Source organism: Trachypithecus francoisi, unplaced genomic scaffold (genome assembly GCF_009764315.1).
Source record: "Trachypithecus francoisi isolate TF-2019V2 unplaced genomic scaffold, Tfra_2.0 Lachesis_group13, whole genome shotgun sequence".
Classification (NCBI taxonomy): Eukaryota; Metazoa; Chordata; class Mammalia; order Primates; family Cercopithecidae; genus Trachypithecus; species Trachypithecus francoisi.
Genome location: NW_022681458.1, coordinates 62,827,739 through 62,851,056, shown reverse-complemented (window position 1 = coordinate 62,851,056; position 23,318 = coordinate 62,827,739). Strand labels below are relative to the sequence as shown.

Here is a 23,318-nt window from a genome sequence, read left to right as displayed (position 1 = left end):
TAAATGCTACAGCTTTGCTTATCAGAGCAGGATTTTGGTAGTGAAACCTCTCCCCATACAAACTGTTCCCAATTACATACATTATAGGAAAATATAAACAGACCTTTTCCTGGGATTTAAATCCACCAACAGTTCAGGGGACTTTACTAGTCCTCCTCTTCTCCCTCCAAGCATGCACACTAGTTCCAAGAAGGTTCTTGGAGAAGTCATGTTCTGTTCTACCGAGAAACAGTAAGACCACAAGGAATGAGGATCATACTGCTAAAAGTTTAGAGTGGGAACAGACAAGGACAGAAGCTGAGCTTCCAAAGTAAACAAAAGAGTATTCAAAAGGTAAGGCAAACTGATGCATATGTTCACACAAAAACCTGCATTTAATATTCATAGCAGAATAATTCATAATAGCTGAAGAGTAGAAACAATTCAAATGTCCATCAACTGATGAACAGAAACACAAAACACAGTATAATCAAACAATGAGACATTATTCAGCCATAAAAAAAGATGAAGTACTGACAGATGCTACAACATGGCTAAACCTTGAAAACATTATGCTAAGTAAAAGATGCCAGACACAAAAGGACACACATTGTATGATTCCATTTATATGAAATGTCCAGAATAGGCAAATCCAGAGACAGAAAGCAGATTAGTGGTTGACAAGGGTTGGGAGGAAAGAATGGAGAGTGACTGCCGATGGGAACAAGGTTTATTTTGGGCTGATAAAAATGTTCTGAAACTAGATAGCATAACGGATGCATAACCTATGAATACACTAAATATCACTGAATTGCCTACTTTAAAAAGATGATTTTTATGACATCTGAATTATATCTCAATAAAACAAAAGTACTCTATTTTTGGACTTGAATCACAAGATAAAGGACCCACTAAATATTCTTTGGGAAAAACTAAAGGTAAGGCCAATACAGTCATCACTTGTGGGTTAGCAAAAGAAAATAAAAGACTTGCAGAGGGGGCTAGGCGTGGTGCCTCACGTCTCTAATCCCAGCACTTTGGGAGACTAGGGCAAGAGGATGACTTGAGCCAAGGAGTTCGAGGCCAGCATAGGAGACCAGCAAGACTCCATCTCTATTTCAAAAAAGTAAAAGACTCGTGGAGAGAAGCAAACCTGACACATAATGACTATCTGTGGGCTCAAGTAATGAGGGGACTCCTGGGGTTCTCCAGCAACAAGACATCTAAGAAGACCACCGTGATATAGAAGAGGATACAAGCCCAAGAGTGATCAGCTAGGCAGGGTAGCTGGTTGTTGAGTGGTCTGGAGTAGTGGCAACTATGCAGGGATTCTACCAATGCCTTTTGCAGGAAGGAGAGCTAAGACACAGCTGTCCAGAAGAGGGCCTTCCCACCAAGAGAAACGTGCCATTCTCATAATGTGGTACTTTCTCAACACTGGCATCTATAGTCCTGAGATGTAGGTTACACAACCGTTTTGCTAAATACATTTTATATAAGCAATACATTTATATTTCAAAGCACACTATAAATTAATCTGTACATTAAGACTAACAAAGTAATGAAGCTTGAAAATACCATCTGTAGTGATCTTAAAGGAATAAAATACTCTAAATTTATCTTTCAGAGTACTTAGAAACACACTTAATCCTGTCATATTCTCACATTTTACTAAGATAGATAATGAAAATACACAGAATCCAAAGATATTACTATTTCAAAATTGCCAGACCAAGTGGTCTTTCAGGTACTTGAAAGGAAATAGTTTTGTTTTTTACTTCATCCTTGTAAGTGGTATGATGGCTTAAACTGCTTCTAATGACACATTTAATTTAGAAGCATGCTATACCCTTTATAAAGGGCCTGTTGTAGGACCTGAAGTGCTATTAATAACAAATTCCTATAGCCCCTGTTACCATGTTTATAACTATACTTTAACAGTAATAGAAAAAAAAATCTAAGACCCCACCTCCTAGTTCCTAGCCCAGTTAAGCCTTTCAAGGGTGACACAGCTGAGTTAAAACCGCTATGTAAAGGTGAGGTTGTCTAAACAGTCCACTCACTTTTGACACAGAAGACAGTGTTAGTGGATTTCCTGGGTCCAATATCCTGCAGATCTTCACTCATTTCTTTGATTACAACTACAGGCTCCTTCTCTTCCACTCATACAGCTCTGCTGGTATTTACATAATGGCACTAATTTCACTTATGCTTTTATTATCATTACTTGTTTACAATTCATCTTCATTAGATAATATGCTTCCAGAAAGCAAGAATGTTACCTTACAAATGTCTTGGCAGCTTCTAGTACTGTGCTTTAAATACAGAAGGCCTTTAATAATGTTAGATGACACACATCACATCACTCCTCAGACACAACAATAGTTTTCCATCTCATTCAGAACGGAAGCCATGGCCTACATGGTCTTCCATGACCTGACTCCTGACTCTCTTCTGATCCCCCTCCCAGCACTGTGCTCCTCTCTCAAACTGTTCCAGCCACACTAGCCTCCTTGATCTTCCCAAACATGTTAAACCTGCTCCTGCCTCAGGGCCTTTGCACTTACTGCTCACTCTGTCTTCAATGTTCGTTGATCAGATTCTGTAGGGTCTGCCCCTCCTTTCAATCATCTCTGGCAAAATATCATCTTATTTTGTAAAGTATTACCACTCTATCACTCTGACTCTTTTCATGCTTTGTTTTCATAGCACTCATGAATATCCAAAATACTGTACAGTTAGTATCTGAAACACAAAACAAACTCAGGGCCAACCTGTGTACAAAAGAGTCAAGAAATGCTTCCATTCTCAACTGTGCTAGGTTACCCATTTAAAATAGCTATATATCACACTTTGTCCCTGTGATCATTAAAATTAAGCACAAACTATAAGAAATGGGGTAATTTCTTTTCATTTTTGCAAAAATTTTGAAAAGCTATTATTGTATTCAAAACGTTAAGATAGTCATTGCACAAAAAAAACAATTTTGGACATCTCCTATTAGGAAGAGGCCACCTTAGCTAGCTACAGTGTTAGAGATGTCTGCAGATGTTCATAGCTGGACGGAGTTAAACATTAACAGTTGGAAGCTGGGAGACAAAAGCAGGTCACCAAAGAATGTAGATATACTAGAAATGAAAAAACCTTTCTAGACACATCCGGGGCCTGATCTGGTAGGGTAAACTTAAAAACATTCCTAGAACAAAAAGAGGGCTGAAACATGGGTGATAATGTGATAAAACAACACACAATGTTAGTTTTAGATTTTCTAAGTGGTGGACATATGGGTGTCACCGTATAATTCCTTCAACCTTTTTGCATATATGAACTAAAATTAATAAAATGTTGGGGGGTTACATTTTAAAAGCACTTCTGAGCAGTGGAAATTCTGAATGAAAAACATTGGTTTTAAGATCACACATCTAGTTAACTGCTCTCTAGCATCACAATGGAGAGATCAAAAACACCTTAGCTCTCTAAGGAAATGGCAAGTATGCATAAAAAGCTGACACCCACGTTTGTTGATCCCAAAATTATGGGAGACTGATCCAAGAAAGCAGAAGGATAGAGTTTTCATGAATACTTGAGAAGGTCAAACTTTAGCAAAACAATCATAAGAAATAAAGTATCCATGTATCTATTTTGCCTTGCTAGAATAAGTTCTTTCATCTTGCTTCAACTTACATCTTCTCTGCTAGTTGGCAGGTAAGTGTAGATACGCAGAAACTGATTCATCATTTACACTGGAGGAACATCATATGTACATTTATATGAGAAAGAGAAAGAGAAAATTTAAATAGTATAGGCTATTTTGCCTTCCACTGTACTTCCTGCTTATCCACACCAGAGTGAACATGAGTCAGGAGATGCAAATGAATTTGCTGGTCCTTTAGCCTCCCTCACTTACCCAGAGCCTCTGACAGGGTGAGCATCCTGTTGAACTGAATATGATCCCAGTATATACAAACATGCATTTTGTTAAAACAAACCTAATCACAAGCCAACTCTGTCTTTTGGAATTCAGTATGAGTAACTTGCTCCAATGCTGAAGGAAAACCTAACATGTTCATGGAAAGGTAATACAGTCTCTGATCCACCCTCAGGCATTTTTCAAAAGTAACTTTGACAATTAGTAGTTTTTGCTTTTCATCTGAACCTCAGAACTGGACTTTACTTGAGATGCAACTACACTGAACTCTATTCATTTGAAGTACAAAAAGGCTCTAAATTGGTGTCAGGAATTGTGGACACTCATCCCAGCTATGCGACTCACTAGGTTTGAGATCTTGGGCAAGTAACCATAACCTCTGAGTTTCAGTTTCCTCAACTACAAAATAAGGTAGTTGTTCAGATGGCACTTGACATATTTAACCTTCTATTAATCCATCTATGAATTTTTTTTCATAACTTGTAAGCTGTAAGTCTGGCTAACCATGGTTACCTAAAAAGCAGTTTGTTATCTAACGGTGAACAAGTTAGCAATCCACAGTTCGAGGGATTAGCAAGATTACTGCTAATGCAATTAGCTAATGCTAATACTAATACACTGACTACAGATTCTCATCATTTTCACCCCCAGAAACTGAAAATACTGAAAATTTTCACATGAAGAGCTCTATTTCCACAATATTAAAAAAACAAACAGCAACAGAATCATTAAATTACAGAACACTACTGGACGCAGGTACGATTCAAATCAGTTGTTTTAACTCCATACTCTGCAAGGTGGTTTAAACGGAAAAAAGCTATTGTGTCAATAAAATGCAAATACAGGAAAAACATACAAAGAATTGTGTTTTTTTTTTTTTTTTTTTTTTTTTTGAGACGGAGTCTCGCTCTGTCGCCCAGGCTGGAGTGCAGTGGCCGGATCTCAGCTCACTGCAAGCTCCGCCTCCTGGATTCACACCATTCTCCTGCCTCAGCCTCCCGAGTAGCTGGTACTATAGGCGCCCGCCACCTCACCCGGCTAGGTTTTGTATTTTTTTTAGTAGAGATAGGGTTTCACCGTTTTGACCAGGATGGTCTGAATCTCCTGACCTCGTGATCCGCCTGTCTCGGCCTCCCAAAGTGCTGGGATTACAGGCTTGAGCCACCGCACCTGGCAAGAATTGTTTACTCTGACGAAAATGTTTTAAAATTCACTAGCCAGAACTTAAGAGCAGTATATGAAATAGTCGTGTTCCTTTTTCTATCTATACATTGTATATATATACACACACACAGACACATACACAGAAACCTGCCCTCATTTACATGCTTAATTGTAGTGGTTTACAAACCTGGTTGCACATTAGAAATACACAGGAAGCTTAAAAGACTTTCTAAAAATTCTGATAAGCAGGCTTCCCAAGAACAATTGGATCAGAATCTCTGGAAGTGAACCCCCGATCATTAGAATTTTGAAAAAAAGCTCCAGATGACTAATATGCAGTCACAGTTGTGCCCCAGTCCCAATTATGGGAGAAGCAGATGGGGAGGAAGCTTTATTTTTGTTGTTGAAGTGATGGGTAGACTAGGGCAAATAAAGAGGTTTAAGTTGGGTCTTCACTGAAGAAATGTGAAAATTAAAGTTAAAGGCCCTTTACATTAAAATATAAACAAACATTTTTGACATTTTTTAAAATAAAAATATTTATAAACTCCTAATAGCCTTCACTCACTCAATACGTTAAAACCTGCAGACGTATTTATATCAATATGGTGAAATAGCTTACCTAAATAAAATATCTTTTCTACTGATTAAATTCTCCAATTTTTCTAAAGTTACACGATATAGATGCTTAGTTACGGTGTTCCTTAAAAGTTGACAATACATACATTTTGGAAATCTGTATATCATTAAATTCATCAAGAGCATAAAATGAGCATTTTATCTGCAATGATGTTATAAGTCATTGATTTTAGTATCTATAATTATAATTTCACTGCAAATAAAAGCAAATAAGATAGCAAAGTATACTTCAACAATAGAAAGAATCATTAGTAACTGAATGAAAACATACTGAGATTTAAGAAAAGACACCTTTAGAGTCACCTTGGAATGCTGAGTAGGTAGTCTAAGGTGACACTCAGCTCATCCATATTTGTCTGTTCGAGGCATAATGGAATTGTCAAAATGAGGCCACTCCGTCTGTCCTTTCCTCCTATTAAAAAAGAGATTTAAATTTAACATGTAATACATATTAAGGCATAATCTGAATAATATATATTTGAATCCAATCCTACTAAAATAATAAATTTAAGATATAAATTGAAAAATATCTAATGGCTACTTATAGATTGTAAATGTTTATGATAGTATAGGAGAATTATAGAAAATTTAGAAAAAACGAAAAATAAAATCACCCATGAAATCTTCACCGCAACATAGCAAATATCACTTTATTTAAATTTCTTCCATTTAGTGTGCTTAATGTAATCAATTCATCAAGCACCTCTCGTGTGCCCAGCACAGTAAGTATTTGCAAGTAAAGTAAAATAAATTTCCAATGAACCTAGGAAGAAAACATTTAGGTCATAAGAAATAAGATAGTTTGTTATGTTGTATAAGATATATAAAAATTATAAAAAGGGATTTAGAAAATGATTAAGAGCTGCAATAAATGTGAAAAGTTTCATTAAAAAGTTAAGACTTGAGGAAAACAGAGCTTGGGGGTATTGGTATGCCTGTAGTCTCAAGTCCCAGCTACTCAGGAGGCTGAGGATGAGAGTATCACTTGAACCCAGGAGTCCAGTACTAGCCTGGGCAACATAGCAAGATCGCATTGAAAGAAAGAAAAGAAAAGAAAGAAGAGAGAGAGAGAGAGAGAAAGAGAGAGAGAGAAAAAGACAGAGGAAGGAAGGAAGGAAGGAAGGGAGGGAGGGAGGGAGGGAACAATTTGTAAACCAAGTCAAAAGAGTATTCTGTTATGAGGAATGATCTGCGTTAACTCACAAAGGTCAGACAGGCATATACTGTTCATAAGACAATAAAGATAAAGCACTGTACAGCTGAGAAGGGTGCATGGGAACTGGATATTGAAGTCTGAAATCAAGGTAGCAGAATACAGTTACATTCCATGTACATTCAAGTCCCTTTCAGTGTGCCAAAAGTATAATGTAACTTTTAAATACTTTTATACCCACATCGTGTATTTGGAAGTTTCCTACATGTTTTATTTTCATACTGAAGCCCATCTTCTGACCTAGTTGACATTTGAAGTAATTTTAGAAGCTTAAAAAGAAGCAAATACTGAAAGAAACAATTCCACATGATCGCTAGACATCTATCACTAAAAACTGATAGGTGTGAAGTGAAGAAAAATACTCATACTAGTGACACAAATGCAATTCATAACGTATGAACCATAAATGAACTTCTGTCCTCCATTAGTTCAACCATTACTACTATCCAACCTCTTTGTTTAATGTCAACAAATAACCATCTAAGATGATTCAACTTACTAATCAATCAATATGACTTCAATTGCATATTTTTTGTTCAGAATATAAGTGTCATTTAAAAAAAAAAAAAAAAGGATTAACACAAATGGTTTTCAAACTGCATCCCCTGAAGGACTCTGTTGGTTTGAAAAAATTTTCTCTATTACTAAAAAAGTCTGAAAATTACTGGCTTAAATAATCAATGGTCAAGTGAGGAAGTTAATAGGAATAGGCTAAAAAGTCTTTCATTTACATCTCAAAATTGCTAAGCTTTATCCATGCATTAAGCCAAGCCCTAAAAAAGACTCACACCTGGACTACGGCACTCTGACTCACTGTAGAATTAATTGTCTTTAGAAAATAAATTGAACATTCAGGGCTATATTTAACTCCATTCCCTCAGCTTTCATTCAGGGACAATAAAATAATCACCAGTGTAAAAGTACCAGAGGGATGAAAGCCAACAGGAAAAAGACTTTCAAGGTAGTTATGGTCAAAAGCATCAAGTGTCACAAGATGCAAAAATGTCATGGTAAAGATTATAAGAGAATAATAATGTCTGCTATTGAAGAGAGTGTGAGAGCACAGGCATTTTCATACACCATTGTAAAAAACAGAAATTGAAACAATCTTCTTGGAGGGCAATCTGACAAAACTTAACACAAATATAAATGCATATTATCTTTATACCACTTCTACTTATAAAAATGCATACTTCTGAACTTGTACAAAATACACAAAGCTTTTTATGTATGGAAGAGAAAAAAATGCACAAAGCTATGAATAAGAATATTTACAAAATCATTCATATCAGAGTATAATATATAGTATATATTAATATATATAGTATATAGTATTGTATATAATATACGATATGTAATATACACTAGGAAAACATGTCGATTTATACAGAGACATAACATACTTTGAAAAAAGGACATTAGTATTATCAAGGTAATTAGGACAAGACATAAATAAGAATTAACACAGAGAAAGCAAGATAATACAGTCCAAATAACTCTGAGTTGGCAGAGCTACAGTATCTATGCTAAAGCATGTACAGATTTACTCAATGATCCAAACTCCAGAAGATCACTACACCCAGTGTACCATACCACTGCTCCCACTCACAGCTTCCCCTTGATTCATCTTAGCTGATACATACTTTGAGTTGATAATTGAAGATAAATTCAAGTGTATATAAACAGTTTTGAACAGCAAAGAGTGAAAACAGAATAATGGATATTAAATAACTCCTCCAGTGTACTGAAACTTTCTCAGAGGAAGATGGAAGAAAAAAGCTAGAAGACAGTTATCATAAAAACTAATTATTCTGTATTTCAGAAATAATTATTTGGATGCCAGTTAGTCAATTATTAATTATTATATTTTCATATAAGAAGTGAGGCATCGTGACATCTACTTTGTAGAGGTCATTTTAATGAAATTACAGAAGAGAATAAGTATCAGAAGACTGTATTTTCAGGGATTATTTTTATAGTTCATTCCTAGAGGGCTTTCTCCGAATGAGGAGACCATCAAAAATCTTAAAGGAGGCTAGAGAAGAGTCAGATCACATACAATGGGAACCCTGTCATGCTAATAGTGGACTTCTCAGGAGAAACATTATAAGCCAAAAGAGACTGGAGGCTTATTTTCATCATTCTTAAAGAAAAAGATTTCCAACCAAGAATTTCATATCCTACCAAACTAAGCTTTATAAGTGAAGGAGAAATAAAATCTTTTCCAGACAAGTAATTCCTAAGGGAATTCATTATCACTAGACCAGCCTTACAAGAGATCCTTAAGGGAGTTCTAAAGATGGAAACAAAAGAACACCTGCTACTACAAAAACACATTTAATTACATAGCCCACAGACCCTATAAAGCGACTACGCAATTGAGACTACAAAGAAACCAGTTAATGACTTCAAAATAGGATTATAACCTAACATATCAACATTAGCCTTGAATGTAAAAGGTCTAACACCCCACTTAGAAGACACAAAATGGCAAAATGGATTCAAAAAACAAGATTTGGCCAAGCACAGTGGTTCATGCCTATAATCTCAGCAATTTGGAAGACTGAGGTAGAAGGATCACTTGAGACCAGGAGTTCAAAACCAGCCTACGTATTATATAAGGACACCTGTCTCCACAAAAAAATTAAAAATGAGAAAATTAGCTGGGCATGATGGCACATGTCTGTGGTTCCAGCTACTTGAAAGGCTGAGGTGGGAGGACTGCTTGGGCCCAGGAGGTTAAGGCTACAGTGAGCTATGATCATACCACTGCACTCCAGCCTGGGTGACAGAACGAGATACTGTCTCAAACAAACAAACAAACAAAAAACTCAAAAAACAAGACCCATCCATCTTCTGTCTTCAAGAGACCCATCTCACATGTAATGATAATGATAGGTTCAAAGAAAAGGGTTGGGGAAAGACCTATTACACATATACAAAACAAAAAAGAGCAGGGGTCACTATTCTGATACCAGAAAAAACAGACTTTAAACCAACAATAATCAAATAGGACAAAGAAGAGCATTACATAATGATAAAGGGTTCAATTCAACATAAATACCTGATTATTCTAAATATATATACATGCACCCAACGATGAAGTACTGCAGATTCATAAGAAAAGTAATTCTGGACCTACAAGATGAATTAGACAGCCACACAATAATAGCAGGGGATTTCAACACTCCACCAATAGAGCTAGACAGATCATCGGGGAGAAAAAAAAACAAATTCTGAACTTAAATTTGACCCTTGACCAATTGGACCTAATAGACATCTACAGAACAGTCCGCCCATCGACCACAGAATATACATTCTTCTCATCTGCATGTGAAACTCTATTCTAATCTGCATGTGAAACTCTTCTCATCTGCATGTGATACACACTCTAAGACCAACCACAGGCTTGGCCATAATGCAAGTCTCGATAAATTTAAAAAACTCAAAATCATACCAACCATACTCTCAGATCACAGTATAATAGAAGTAGAAATCAATACCAAGAAGATCTCTCAAAACCACACAATTACATGAAAATTAAACAGCTTGCACTTGAATGATTTTTGTGTAAACAAAATTAAGGCAGAAATCAAAAAATTGTTTGAGATAAATGAACACAGTGATACAACATCAAAATCCCTGGGATGTTGCAAAAACTGTTAAGGTTTATAGCACTAAATGACTACATCAAGAAGTTACAAAGATCTCAAATTAACAATGTAACGTCACACCTACAGGAACTAGAAAAACAAGAACAAACAAACTCCAAAGCTAACAGGAAAAAAGAAATAACTGAAACTTGAGCAGAAGTGAATGAAATTGAGACCCCAAAATCCATTAAAAGAATCAACAAGGCCAGGCGAGGTGGCTCAGCCCTCAAATCTCAGCACTTTGAGAAGTCAAAGTGAGCGAATCACTTGAGCTCATGAATTTGAGATCAGCCTGTGCAACACAGCAAAACCTCATCTTTACAAAAAACACAAAAATTGGCTGGGCATGGTGGTACACACCCGTAGTCCCAGCTAATTGTCAGGGCTGAGGCTGGAGGATCGCTTCAGCTCAGGAGGTCAAAGCTGCAGTTAGCCTAGTTCGTACTACTGCTCTCCACCCTAGACTGAGTGACAAAGTGAGATCCTGTCTCAAAAAAAGGTGTGGGGGGGCGGGGGACTGACAACATCAAATGAGACACAAGATCAAAGACCACTAGCTAGATTAAGAAAGAAAAAAAGAGAGGAGATCCAAATAAGGACAATTAGAAATGACAAAGGTGACATTACAATTGATCCCACAGAAATACAAAAGACTTCTGTGCACACTAATTAGAAACTCTAGAGAAATGGATAAATTCCTAGAAACATAGACCCTCCCAAGGTTGAATCATAAAGAAACTGAAGCCCTCAACAGCCCAATATTGAGTTCTGAAATTGAACTGGTAATTTAAAAATCTACCAACCAAAAAAAGCCCTGGACTAGATGGATTCACAGCCAAATAACCCTCCACATTTAAGTAGGTTTTATTCCTGGGATGCAAGATCAGTTCAACATGTACAAATCAATAAATGTGAATTACCAAATAAACAGAATTAAAAACCATACGATCATCTCAATAGATGCAGAAAAAGCCTTCAATAAAATCCAATATCCTATCATGATAAAGACCCTCAATAAACTATGCATTGAAGAAATACATCTCAAAATAATAAAAGCTATCTATAGACAAACCCACAGTCAACATCATGCTGAACAGGCAAACGCCAAAAGTATTCCCCTTAAGAACTGAAACAAAACAAGGATAGCTACTCTCACCACTTATATTCAACGTAGTACTAAAAGTCCTAGCAAGAACCATCAGGCAAGAAAAAGAAAAGGCACAGAAACAGAAAAAGGAGTCAAATTATTGCTCTTTGCTGACTTCACGTTTCTATACCTAGACAACTCTACAGCCTCCACCAAAAGGCTTCTAGAACTGATAAATTACATCAGTAAAATTTCAGGGTAAAAAAATCAATATACAAAAATAAGTTGCATTTCCAAACACCAATGACACTCAAACTGAGAGCCAAATAAAGAACATATTCCCACTTATAACATCCACAAAAAATACCTAAAACTACACCTAAGCAAGGAGGTGAAATATATCTACAAGGAGAGCTATAAAACACTGCTGAAAGAACAGAAGACATAAAGTAATGGAAAAACATTCCATCGTCATATTTAAAATGTTAAAATGGCCATACAGCCCAAAGCAATCTACAAATTCAATGCTATTCGTATCAAACTACCAATGTCAATTTTCACAGAATAGAAAAAACTAAAGTTCACATGGAAACAAAAAAGAGCCCAACTAGCCACAGCAATTCTAAGCAAAAAGAAAAAAGACTGTGGTATTACATTACCTGTCTTCAAGCTACACTACAAGGCTGCAGTAAACAAAACAGCATGGTACTGGTACAGAAACAGACACATGGACCAATGGAACAGAACAGAGAATCCAGAGATAAATTCACACACCTACAGCCTTCTGATCTTCAACAAAACATGCAATGGGGAAAGAACTCTGGTTTTAATAAATGGTGCTGGGATAACTTGCTAACCATGTGTAAAAGAATGAAACTGAACCACACCTTTCACCATATACAAAAATTAACTCAAAATGAATTAAAGACTTAAACCTAAGACCTAAAACTATAAAAATCCTAGAAGAAAACCTAGGAATTACAATTCTGGATACTGGCCTTGGAAAAAAAATTATGACTAAGTCCTCAAAAGTAACTGCAACACAAAAATTGAAAAATAGGACGTAAAGAGCTTCTGCACAGCAAAAGAAACTATCAACAGAGTAAACAGACAACCTACAAAATGGGAGAAAATATTCACAAACTATGCCTCCAACAAAGGCCTAATACCAAGAATCCATAATGAATTTAATCAATTCAACAAGGAAAAAACAACCCCATTAAAAAGTGGGCAAAGGACATGAACAGATATTTCTCAAAAGAAGACATACAAGTGGCCAACAAGCATGCACATCACAAATGATCACAGGAATGCAATCAAACTGATAATGAAATATCTCATACTAGTCAGAATGTCTATTATTAAAAAGTCAAAAAAAATAATAGATGCTGGTGAGGCTGCAGAGAAAAGGAAATGCATATACACTGTTGGTGGTCATGTAAATTAGTTCAGCAACTGGAGAAAGCAGTCTGGAGACTTCTCAGAAAACTTAAAACAGAGAAATCTATAAAACAATGTATTTTCCTTTGGGTATATACCCAGTAATGGGATTGCTACCATTCAGTCCAGCAATCCCGTTACTGTGTATATATCCAATGGAAAATAAATTGCTCTATCAAAAAGACACATGCATTCATATGTTCCTTGCAGCACTATTTATAATAGCGGAGCTACAGAATCAACTTAGGTGCCCATCAACAGTGTAATGGATAAAGAAAATGTGGTACATATACATCATAGAGTACTATGCAGCCGTAAAAAAAAAAAACAGGGAAATCATGCCCTTTGCTGCAACATGGATGCAGCCAGAGGCCATCATCCTAAGTGAGTATTGACACAGAAACAGAAAACCAAATACTGCACGTTCTCATCTGTAAGAGGGAGTGAAACACTGGGCACACATGGACCTAAAGATGGGAGCAACAGACACTGGAGACTACTGCGGGGGAGGGAGAGAAGGGGAAAAGGGCTGAAAAACTACCTACTGGGTATTATGGTCACTACCTGGGTGAGGGGAATCAATTGTACCCCAAACCTTAGTATCATGTAATATACCCATGCAACATACAGGCACATGTACCCCCAGAATCTAAAATAAAAGTTGAAATTAGAAAAATAAATTGGCCTGCCAAGAACCAGTACAGAGTTAGCTCTCCTAGCTCTTCACTCTGATTTAAAGATGTCTCAGAAATATCTTTTAAACAAAACTTTCATAAAAACATAAAATGCATTTGTCATACTTATCAAACAAAAAACTATTATAACAGTTTGTATATCAAACACTTCAAATTTTAAGAAGAAAACATACCTGAAAGAAAGGCTAGTTTTTTCTTCAGAATGGGTAATATTACTGAGGCCTCCATTTTACTCCAGTGAACTTCCTTAATTCTGAAAACACAGAAAGTTAAATGTCAGCTACAAGATAACAATTATTCCATGAAATATATCCTAATGATAGTTTATCCTAGAGTTTCTAAACCTGAGAACTACTGACATTTTGAGCAAGATGATTCTTTTTTTGTAGGGAATTATCCTGTGCATTGTAGAACAGTTTGCAGCATTCCTGGCCTCTATTCACTAAAAACCAATACCACCTCCCTTTCCCAGTTGTGACAACCAAAATGTCTCTAGATGTGGCCAAATATCCTCTAGTAGGCAAAATTACAAGTGGTTGAAAATCACTGGCTTAATTCTTTCTCAGAGCAATACTCTTGGGCTAAAACACTGCCTGGTACACCGTAGTAACTAAAAAAATGATTTGTTGAATAAACAAATGAATCAATCAAACAGGCAGTCAATCTTCCTTTGTGTTCTTTATTAATTACACAGCTTAATGCCAAATATCTGATTTTCCATTTCACTATTAAATGACTTTTTCTGATTTCTCATATTTTTGCTCCCCTATACAGGGTACCACATCTTATCCTGTTTATCTCACTACATTTTCTAATACATTGTTTCAATTTTTGCCCCCATTGTTAACTGCCTCCATCTCTCTACATTTTACAGTTTTTAATTTTCCAGGGAAAATTGTGATTAGGTCAGTTCATCTTTTTGTACCAGGCCACAATTCACTATTCTTTGATTCAGTTTTCCAGGGTCTACTCAGCCATAGCCAGGGGTTATAGCTAAATACAAAAAGGGACTACCCTTATAGCAAGGGCTAAGGGCAAGATAGTTTCCCTTAAATGGAGGTTTTGCCATGGCAGGCATTCAGGCTTGGCCAGCCCAGTATACTATCAAATTTTGATTTTAGGGAGAGTAGGACCTTTCAAACAAAACAACAACAAAAACAAACAAAATCAGATTCAATTCTATTATCTCCTTATACTTAGTTTCATGTCTGAGAGAGTATTCTCAATCACATTTTATCCCTTCCTCCCCTGTCCCATCTCACACCCACCCACCATCACAACACAGAGCAGTTCCTTGGAGTGTACTGTGAAATTTTATTGTATTTAATGAAAGCATACTCTCTTGAAGACAGTTTCTAGCACAGCAGAAAATATGACTCTTTGTATGAGTATATTACTTACTCAGCAAACACCTGCTATGAACCTATCCCACCTAAGGTTGTGCTACCAGCTAGAGCTGAAAACTCAAGAAACAGCACTGCTCTGGAGAAAAAAAAAAAAAGCAGTCTTTAAAAAACAAACAAAAAATAGATGTTAAGGAAAAAAAAGATGGAGTTGTAACATTGGTCAGATAATGGCTAATTAAACAAGACTAATTTAAACCAGTATATAATTTTACAGCTTTTGTGTATACAATTTAAAAAATACGACCATTTGCATCTGTCTTCAAAGAAAACAAGCTGTCTATCTAGATGATATTCAAGTTCCCTTGAATATTTGCAATTTGTTTATTCAAGTTTGTTCTACATTAGCCCAGCAAACAGACCAGTAGGAAGTAGGAGGAAAAAAGCTCACAATGTACATCTTTAATCTAAAACTAGTAGCACTCATGTTTTCAGATCAATACCTTGATCTGATGAGTTGTTATCCAGTTATACAAGAACCCAGACAGCTTGGATTCACATCTTAGATCTCCTGTCTTGTGACCAGCTTTATGAAGACCTGATTTGAAAGTTTGATAAAGGGGTCATAATAATTACTATAATTAACATTGACTAAGTATTTATTATAAACTATGCACTGCTCTAAATGACTTCTTTTTATTATCTTAGTCTTCACAACATTTCTACGAGGTAGGTACTATTATTTTATTAGCCCCAAACAGCTTGTTTTCCAGTCCCACCATGGGACACACCCCATCTATTCCTTCAGACTCATCTCTGGGTAGCATCCTAAAATAATGGATAAATCTGACCCTCACACTCTCAAAAAGAAAGTTTAATTTTCTTGGGCAATACAACATGGCCACATTATAAACTTTCAGATCAGGAATCCTCCTGGCCACAAGGTGGGACCCTTGCCCCAATACTATTTTACAGATTGCTCTTTTCTGTTGCAACTCTTCTAAGTGATCTGAAGTTCCTATGTCCAGGCTTTCGTAACTCACTCTCTCAGGATCCAAATCTCCACCAAACCTGCTGAATGTGCTGACTATATTCTCTGGCCCCACTGACTCTTTTGACATTTTGGATGGCCTTTCTTTTACTCTCTCCCGTTCTTCCCAGCTAGCTGGATGGGTTGAGGCCACACCTTCTTCCCGTAACAAACTACCTTCATGTTCAATTACACCTACTCCATCTGCTCCCTCTCTCTCTCCTTCCCCTCAACATTCCAACCTTTGATGTTGATTTCCTCCTCCTTATCAGGGATTCTTCTCCCCTTCTCATACTAGGTCAGAGGTCACCTATGAGATCTCATTTTGGCCTCAGAAAAAGTTCTGCTGCTCCAGGACGTGGCAAATGGGGATCTAGGAACCATCAGAGTCCATGCTCCCTTCCTAAAGTCTGATCTTTCCCAAATAAAAACTAAGCTTTGGCTCTTTCAGTAGGGGCCCTTCTCACTTCATGAAGGAATTTAAAGGACTACTGCTTTATCTACCTCACTTGGTAGGACATGTATATTATTTTTACCACTTGTTACACCCATGAGGAAAAATCCCACATATGGTCTCTGGCTCAAAGGTGGGCAGATGAAGTGCATACCCCAAATCCCCAGGAGTCTGGCCCTGGGAGAACTGCAGTGCCTGACGCTGATTCTAGGTGGGGTTATCAAGAGGGAGACCACAACAGGAAATGTCATAATCACATGATCACTTGCCTGATTCAGGGCATTAAAAAGGCCATATAAAACCTGTAAATTATGCCAAACTAGGGAAATAAGAGAGGGGTCAAATGAAAATCTAGCCCTATTTTATTCCAAGCTGGCTGAGGCTATGAAAAAATATACTAATATGAACTCCCAGAGCCCAGAAGGCCTCAATGTCATAGCTGTTTATCAGCCAGGTATCCCTACACATTAGACATGAAGTCCAAAAGCTAGATTAGAGACCACAAACTACTTTCCCAACATTGCTGGACATAGTTTCAATTTCTTCAATAATTGAGAACAGATTAAGGGGAACAGAGCCAAAGAGAAAGAAAAATGCAAGGACAAGAGACAGGCTTAACTGTTGCCTGCTTTAGAAGCCTCCAGCCCATTGCAGATTGTACTAAGGACACTCCTCCAAGTAAGTGTTCTTGATGCGGAAGGACAGGCCACTGGATATGGTTTGGCTCTGTGTCCCCACCCAAATCTCATCTCCAATTGTAATCCCCATGTTTTGAGGAAGAGAACTGTAATCTCCACATGTAGAGTGAGGGAAGTGATTAGATCATGGGGGTGGTTCCACCATGCTGTTCTTCTCATAGTGAGTTCTCACAAGATCTAATGGTTTCATAAATGGCAATTTCTCCTGCCCTCCTGATTTCTCTCTCCTGCCACCCTGTGAAGAAGGTGTCTGCTTCCTCTTTTACCATGACTGTAAGTTTCCTGAGGTCTCCCCAGCCACGCAGAACTGTGAGTCAATTAAACATCCTTTGTTTACAAATTACCCAGTCTCAGGTATTTCTTTACAGCAGTCTAAAAACGGATTAAATAGAAACTTCAAGTTAGATAGTCCTACTTCAGGGGTTTAAAATATAGCCCACATTGGCCGGGTGCGGTGGCTCAAGCCCGTAATCCCAGCACTTTGGGAGGCCGAGACGGGCTGATCACGAGGTTAGGAGATCAAGACCATCCTGGCTAACACGGTGAAACCCTGTCTCTACTAAAAAATACAAAAAAAAACTAGCTGGGCGAGGTGGCAGGCACCTGTAGTCCCAGCTACTCAGGAGGCTGAGGCAGGAGAATGGCATAAACCCAGGAGGTGGAGCTTGTGGTGAGCTGAGATCCAGCCACTGCACTCCAGCCTGGGCGACAGAGCAAGACTCCGTCTCAAAAATATATATATATATATATAGCCCACATTTATTCAAACAAGCCCTAGCAAGAAACCTAATTGAAAAATCTCTTAAGAGAGGATAACTTCTACAGCATGTAAACTACCTCCTCATTTGCTCCTCCACAGAAATCACACAGCAACATGAAGTACAAACCTTAACTTCCTAACAAAAGGAAAATAATTTTTGTCTAATTCAAAGGTTATTTAAAGGTTATATATAAAACAAGGTAAAAGGAACCAGGGAATAAGAGAGACATGAAGAAGGTTATAAAGGTAAAAAGGTATTTTGGGAAAGGAAGGTTATTCAAAACAAAACAAAACAAAAAAAAGACTTTACATGAGAAAAAAAATCTCGTATGGTAAATTCTTGTCCTGAAATAGAATGACTGGTTGTTTAAGAAAGAGGAATGCTTAGGACAAGTCATAAAGTCCAAGCATGTCAAAAATAGTCTGTGTAAGTCATAAGAAGGTTTGTGAAGGGAAATTTATGAAAAGAATTTTCTATGTGATTAAGTTGGTTATAACTGAAAGGCAATTATTTAGGATAGTCTTTCTAACATTGCCTCTCCATATGTTAAAACAAGGTTTTCTTAAGGTATTAATCTGTTCTTAACAAAACTACAAGAAGTTTTACTTTTCATTTTATAATGTTTATTTTTAAAACTTCTCAGAATCATCTCAGTTTAACTTTTGCTGTGTCCCGCTGCTTTCAGCTTTTTCTCCCCTAAAGAAGGCCTAATATAATAACACTCCCCAGTTTTTGTCAGCTCCTGTCGTGTTTTCCTCCCAATTCTAACTGTTATTATGTCCTAATGCTAAACATTAACATAATATTTTTACGTTTCAACTTTAAGGTCAAAAAAATTAAGCAATGTTTTCCTCTAACATAACTTAATTCTGGACCCCTGGCTTTTCTAGGTATGTCTAAATTTTCCATGTAATCAAAAAAAACAACTTATGCTGTTCCTAAGAGTCATGTATTCCCCTGCTGAACACACTTTCTGTGTCTAATTAAATGCAAACAGTTTTTCATTGAGTTTAATTTTCAGGTTACCTAAATGGGTTTCCAATAAGGAAAAACAATCACAAAGCAAAAGGTTTGTGTATCCCTTTTTGGACAATGGCTTTAAAAAACAAAATTTTATCTTCTAGAATTCAACAGTTTCACTTTAAAATGATACTGTGTATGGGATCAGTCTCTCCCCAGAGATGCCTGCTACCGTTACAAATCTCCCCTGGATTCAGCTGGTCACCAGTTTCATCTTGACATGCTCCCCCTCTCTGATGAATACCTTCCTCCAGAAAAATCCAATATCCTAAGTCCCATAATCTGGGACAATGACCCACAGGATCTCCTGACAAACCAACAACCATAGGTAGGGTCTACTCCATGCCCTAGGCATGCCAGGAAGTAGTTGGAAGATGAGACCTCCACCCCATTGCCAACGATTTATCACTGCTGTTCTGTCAGAGGGGGTGGGGCAGATGTGGAGTCCTGATAAGTAAGCAACAATGAGAAAGGGGTGATCCCAGATGGGAAACAATGAACTACTGTTCGGACAGATGGTTAATCACAAACAACCTGCAAGCACAGCTACCTTGTTCCGCAGATAGCTGCTTTGTAGCATGACTCTATACAATTTCCCTCCAGCCCCTACCTCTTGGCAGACAACCCTTTCTCTGCTGTGCTGCCCAATGCAACCCTGCAGCATATTTTCACACTTTCGCTAATAAATCTGCATTTCTTTACCTACAACTGTCTTGGTAAATCCCTTTAAAAACTGCAAAGCTGGCCACGGGAAGTAGCACCCATGACATCCAGGAGTTCAAGACCAACCTGGGCAACATGGCAAGAACCCCACTCTATTTTTTTAAAAAGGGGATGGGAACAGTTCAGAGAGCTTCCAGGTGAGTGAACATCAGACAGGCCATGGAAGGTCCCCATGCCTCCTCCCCTGATACCTTGCACTAAACATCTCTTCTATAGGCTGTTCCTGAGTTGATCCTTTATAACAACCCAGTAATCATAAGTAAATTGTCTTACTGAAGTCTGTGAGGTATCTTAGTGAATTATCAAACCTGAAGGGGTTGTGGGTGATGAGAACCTTGATTTGTAGTCAAGCCAGACAGAAGAGTGGGTAATTTGGGGACCCAATACTTGTGCCTGGCATCTAAAATGAGGACAGCCCAGCTATGGCGCCTAAAGTGAAGACAGCCTGAGCCTGTAGTCCCAGCTACTAAGGAGGTTGTGGTGGGAGGATTGCCTGGGCCCTAGAGTTTGAGTGCAGCCTGGGCAACATAGCAAGATTCTTGTCTATAAAAAATAAAAAGAAACAAATAAATAAAGTGAGGACAGTCTTATGGGATTGAGCCCTTAAACTCTGGATCTGGTAACTCCAGGCACTTACTGCCAGAACTGAATTGGGTTGTAGGACACCCAGGTGGTATCTGGAGAGATGGAGAATTGATTGGTGTGAAGAAAAAACTCTCACATTTGATATAAGAAATATTGTCAATGAAAAGTTATATATGTTTGTGTGTGTGTGTGTGTGTGTGTGTATACAGGTGAAAAAAGGAAGAACTTTTATCAGAGGATGTAAGTCCTTTTAATTATCAGACCAAGACAGACACTAAAATGAGACCACAATCATGCCCTTCTTCATGTCTTGAGCTGTGTGTTCATCTTCTGAAACTGCTTACTATTACCATAAGTAGCTATAAATAAATCTAATAATACCCCACTGGACATTATAATACACACCCTATAGCTTAACAACGTAGAGCCAATCACTAATCAATGTTCTTTCTGTGAACCAATGAGAATTTCTGATGACTTTTTTGCGATAATCCGTATCTTATAGCTTAACAATGTGGAGCCAATCATTAACCAATGTTATTTCTGTGAACCAATGAGAATTCCTAACAAACAACTTTTTTTGCCTTTAAAAATCTACTTTGTAACTGGTACTAATTAAAGTGCATGTTCAGGACAATTTTAATCTAAGCTCCCAGGCTGCAGTCCTTGAGCTTAGCCAAAAAAAAAAAAAAAACTCTTCACTTATATTAATTTTGCCTCAGCTTCTTCCTTTTAGGTTGACATGCATACAGACATGCCACTGCCTTGATTCATGGTAAGACACCAGCACTCTTTCTCACCAATGCTTTTACACCATCAGCACAAATGTCAACACAGTAAACAGGGCAAATAAAACATAAGAATTATAAAAAACAGTTTTGACCTCAGGCACTCCTGAAAGCTAGAAACAAGAGAACTACTGATCTCAGCTGTCCATAGGATGCTCCCCCAGAAAAAAAAAAATTCAACTTTGAGGGAGAAATGCAGATACAGAGACAACAGTCACAGAAACAGAACTGGCTTTCTAACCAGATTTTCTTTATGGTATATGAGCAGAGACAAATTCTCAGCTGCCTTTAATTCCTTCCTATTTTTTTGAATTTATTTCTCCATCCTTCTCATCAGTTCTGTAAATTATACAAAATAAATCCCCTTTCTGCTTAAGTTGGCTAAAATAGGCTCCTCTTTTAATCAGTGGAGAGAGTTGGTAGAAGCAGCAAAACTAAAACTGAGAGTTTAGAAGACCGTCTCCAATCACTTAAGGTTTTTTTTTTTGTTTTTTGTTTTTAACTCTGTTGCCATTTAATTTGAATTAAAATGCCCATCAATACATTGAGATTTTAACCCTTGCCATAGTCAAACCTAATTAAACAGCATCCAAGAAGTAGGAACATCTGCAATCTGTAAGACACGGCGTACAAAATGATAGATGCAGGTGACCCATGGAGTAAAATCTATCAATATTATTGAAGCTTTCCAAGTCAAATTATTGATTTTATGCCATCAAATGCTAAAATTTAACTTTTCACAACTGCATTCTCCACATCTCTAAAAAGGAAAAGGACAATGGTTTTAGTCTCTTAGTCTAGATTTTCTTTGGCAAACTATGACATCCAGAAGCAATCTCCCATTTCATCACTATCTCCTGAGAGACAGGTGCTTTATCCAAACTTTCCTTTATACAAACACTTGAGCAAGGCAAAATACTGGATTTTAAAAAAATTAAACAGCTTTTAAAAATTGTTTTATTTTAAGAATATCTTGAGAGTGATACAAAGGTAGCTTAAAGTAATACTAAGGAGAAATACAGTTTTGTGGGTGTATAAGCCAAGATCAAATGACCTGATACATAAAAAGTAAAGCAGTCAAGAGATGAAAACAACTATATTTACTCTGTATCTTCCTCCCTTCTACAGTCTCCTTTCCAACAATCTCTTTCACTGTTGTCACAAAAGAGATGGGTAAAAAAAATCATTATTACTGTATCACTAGGTCAAATTTAAGTTTTCAAAAGTTATTTGCTCCAGTTTTTCAAGTGTTTAGCACAGTTATAAAAAAAAACAAAACTTCCTCTTTCTGGTTATTTTAATATCTGATAGAAAAATTTAAATAGATAATGTACAAAATACACAAAGGGAAAATCTTGCAAAATACAACCAACACCACCTCCATCTCCACAATAAAATGTTAAATAACATAAAGGTGGAAAATGGCGAATAGGAGACAGGACTAACGTGCAGCTCCCACTTGGACAGACAGTACAGCATCTGGAGACTCACACTGTTAACTTTTGTTCCAAGAACGACCATAGGAACATAACAGGAAAACTGAAGAATTCACAGAACCTTTGAAAGAAGTGGCTTGCTGCTGCAACACCACAAAACAGCTGAAAAACTATGAATCAACAAAGTGTGAGAGGGGAGAAAAGTCAGCCTCTGAACACACATCCCCACTGGGGAACCCAAAAATCCAAATCATGGGAGAAGAATTTAATTTACCTAGAGTTGAAATGGATTTAGGGAGTTGTGTGAAACATAAAAGCAGAAGCAGCAGCTGGAAGAGCCCTGTAGGCACTCCTGGTCCCCAGCACCCCAGTACAAGCCCAAGGAAGCCATTCCTGACCTCATCTCACAGAGGTCCCTTAGGGAAAGTAACACAGCTGGTGAAATTGGGGAGGGGCCACAGGGTGAAGGATGCTCCTAGCTGAACTCTGTAATAACTTCAACTGAGCACAAACTTTCCTGAGCAGAATCCAGGGAGTAGGGGGCAAACGGGAAGTGCAGATACAAGCACAGAAGCCTCAGCTGACCATGCAGGCGGGCAGGCAGGAAGCTGAGAGCCCTGAGAGCCCTGCTTGTTTTCTCAATGTGAAGGCTTGTACCTGAGGGCAAGACCTCAGCCCTGCT

The 23,318-nt window shown here is 37.5% G+C and overlaps 1 protein-coding gene across 3 annotated transcripts in view; it reads right to left on the bottom strand.

Moving 5' to 3' along the window:
• Positions 1 to 23,318, bottom strand: part of SESTD1 (SEC14 and spectrin domain containing 1) — a 153,027-nt gene that overhangs the window by 70,819 nt on the left and 58,890 nt on the right. For 2 of the 3 annotated variants that reach the window (XM_033230990.1, XM_033230991.1), the window contains 2 exons: positions 13,972 to 14,051; positions 6,014 to 6,122 (listed from right to left, as the gene is read on the bottom strand). In XM_033230990.1, coding sequence (XP_033086881.1) covers positions 6,014 to 6,122; positions 13,972 to 14,051 — 189 coding nt within the window. Of the gene's footprint in view, positions 1 to 6,001; positions 6,123 to 13,971; positions 14,052 to 23,318 lie in introns of those variants that run through there. The other variant, XM_033230992.1, reaches the window with a different exon arrangement.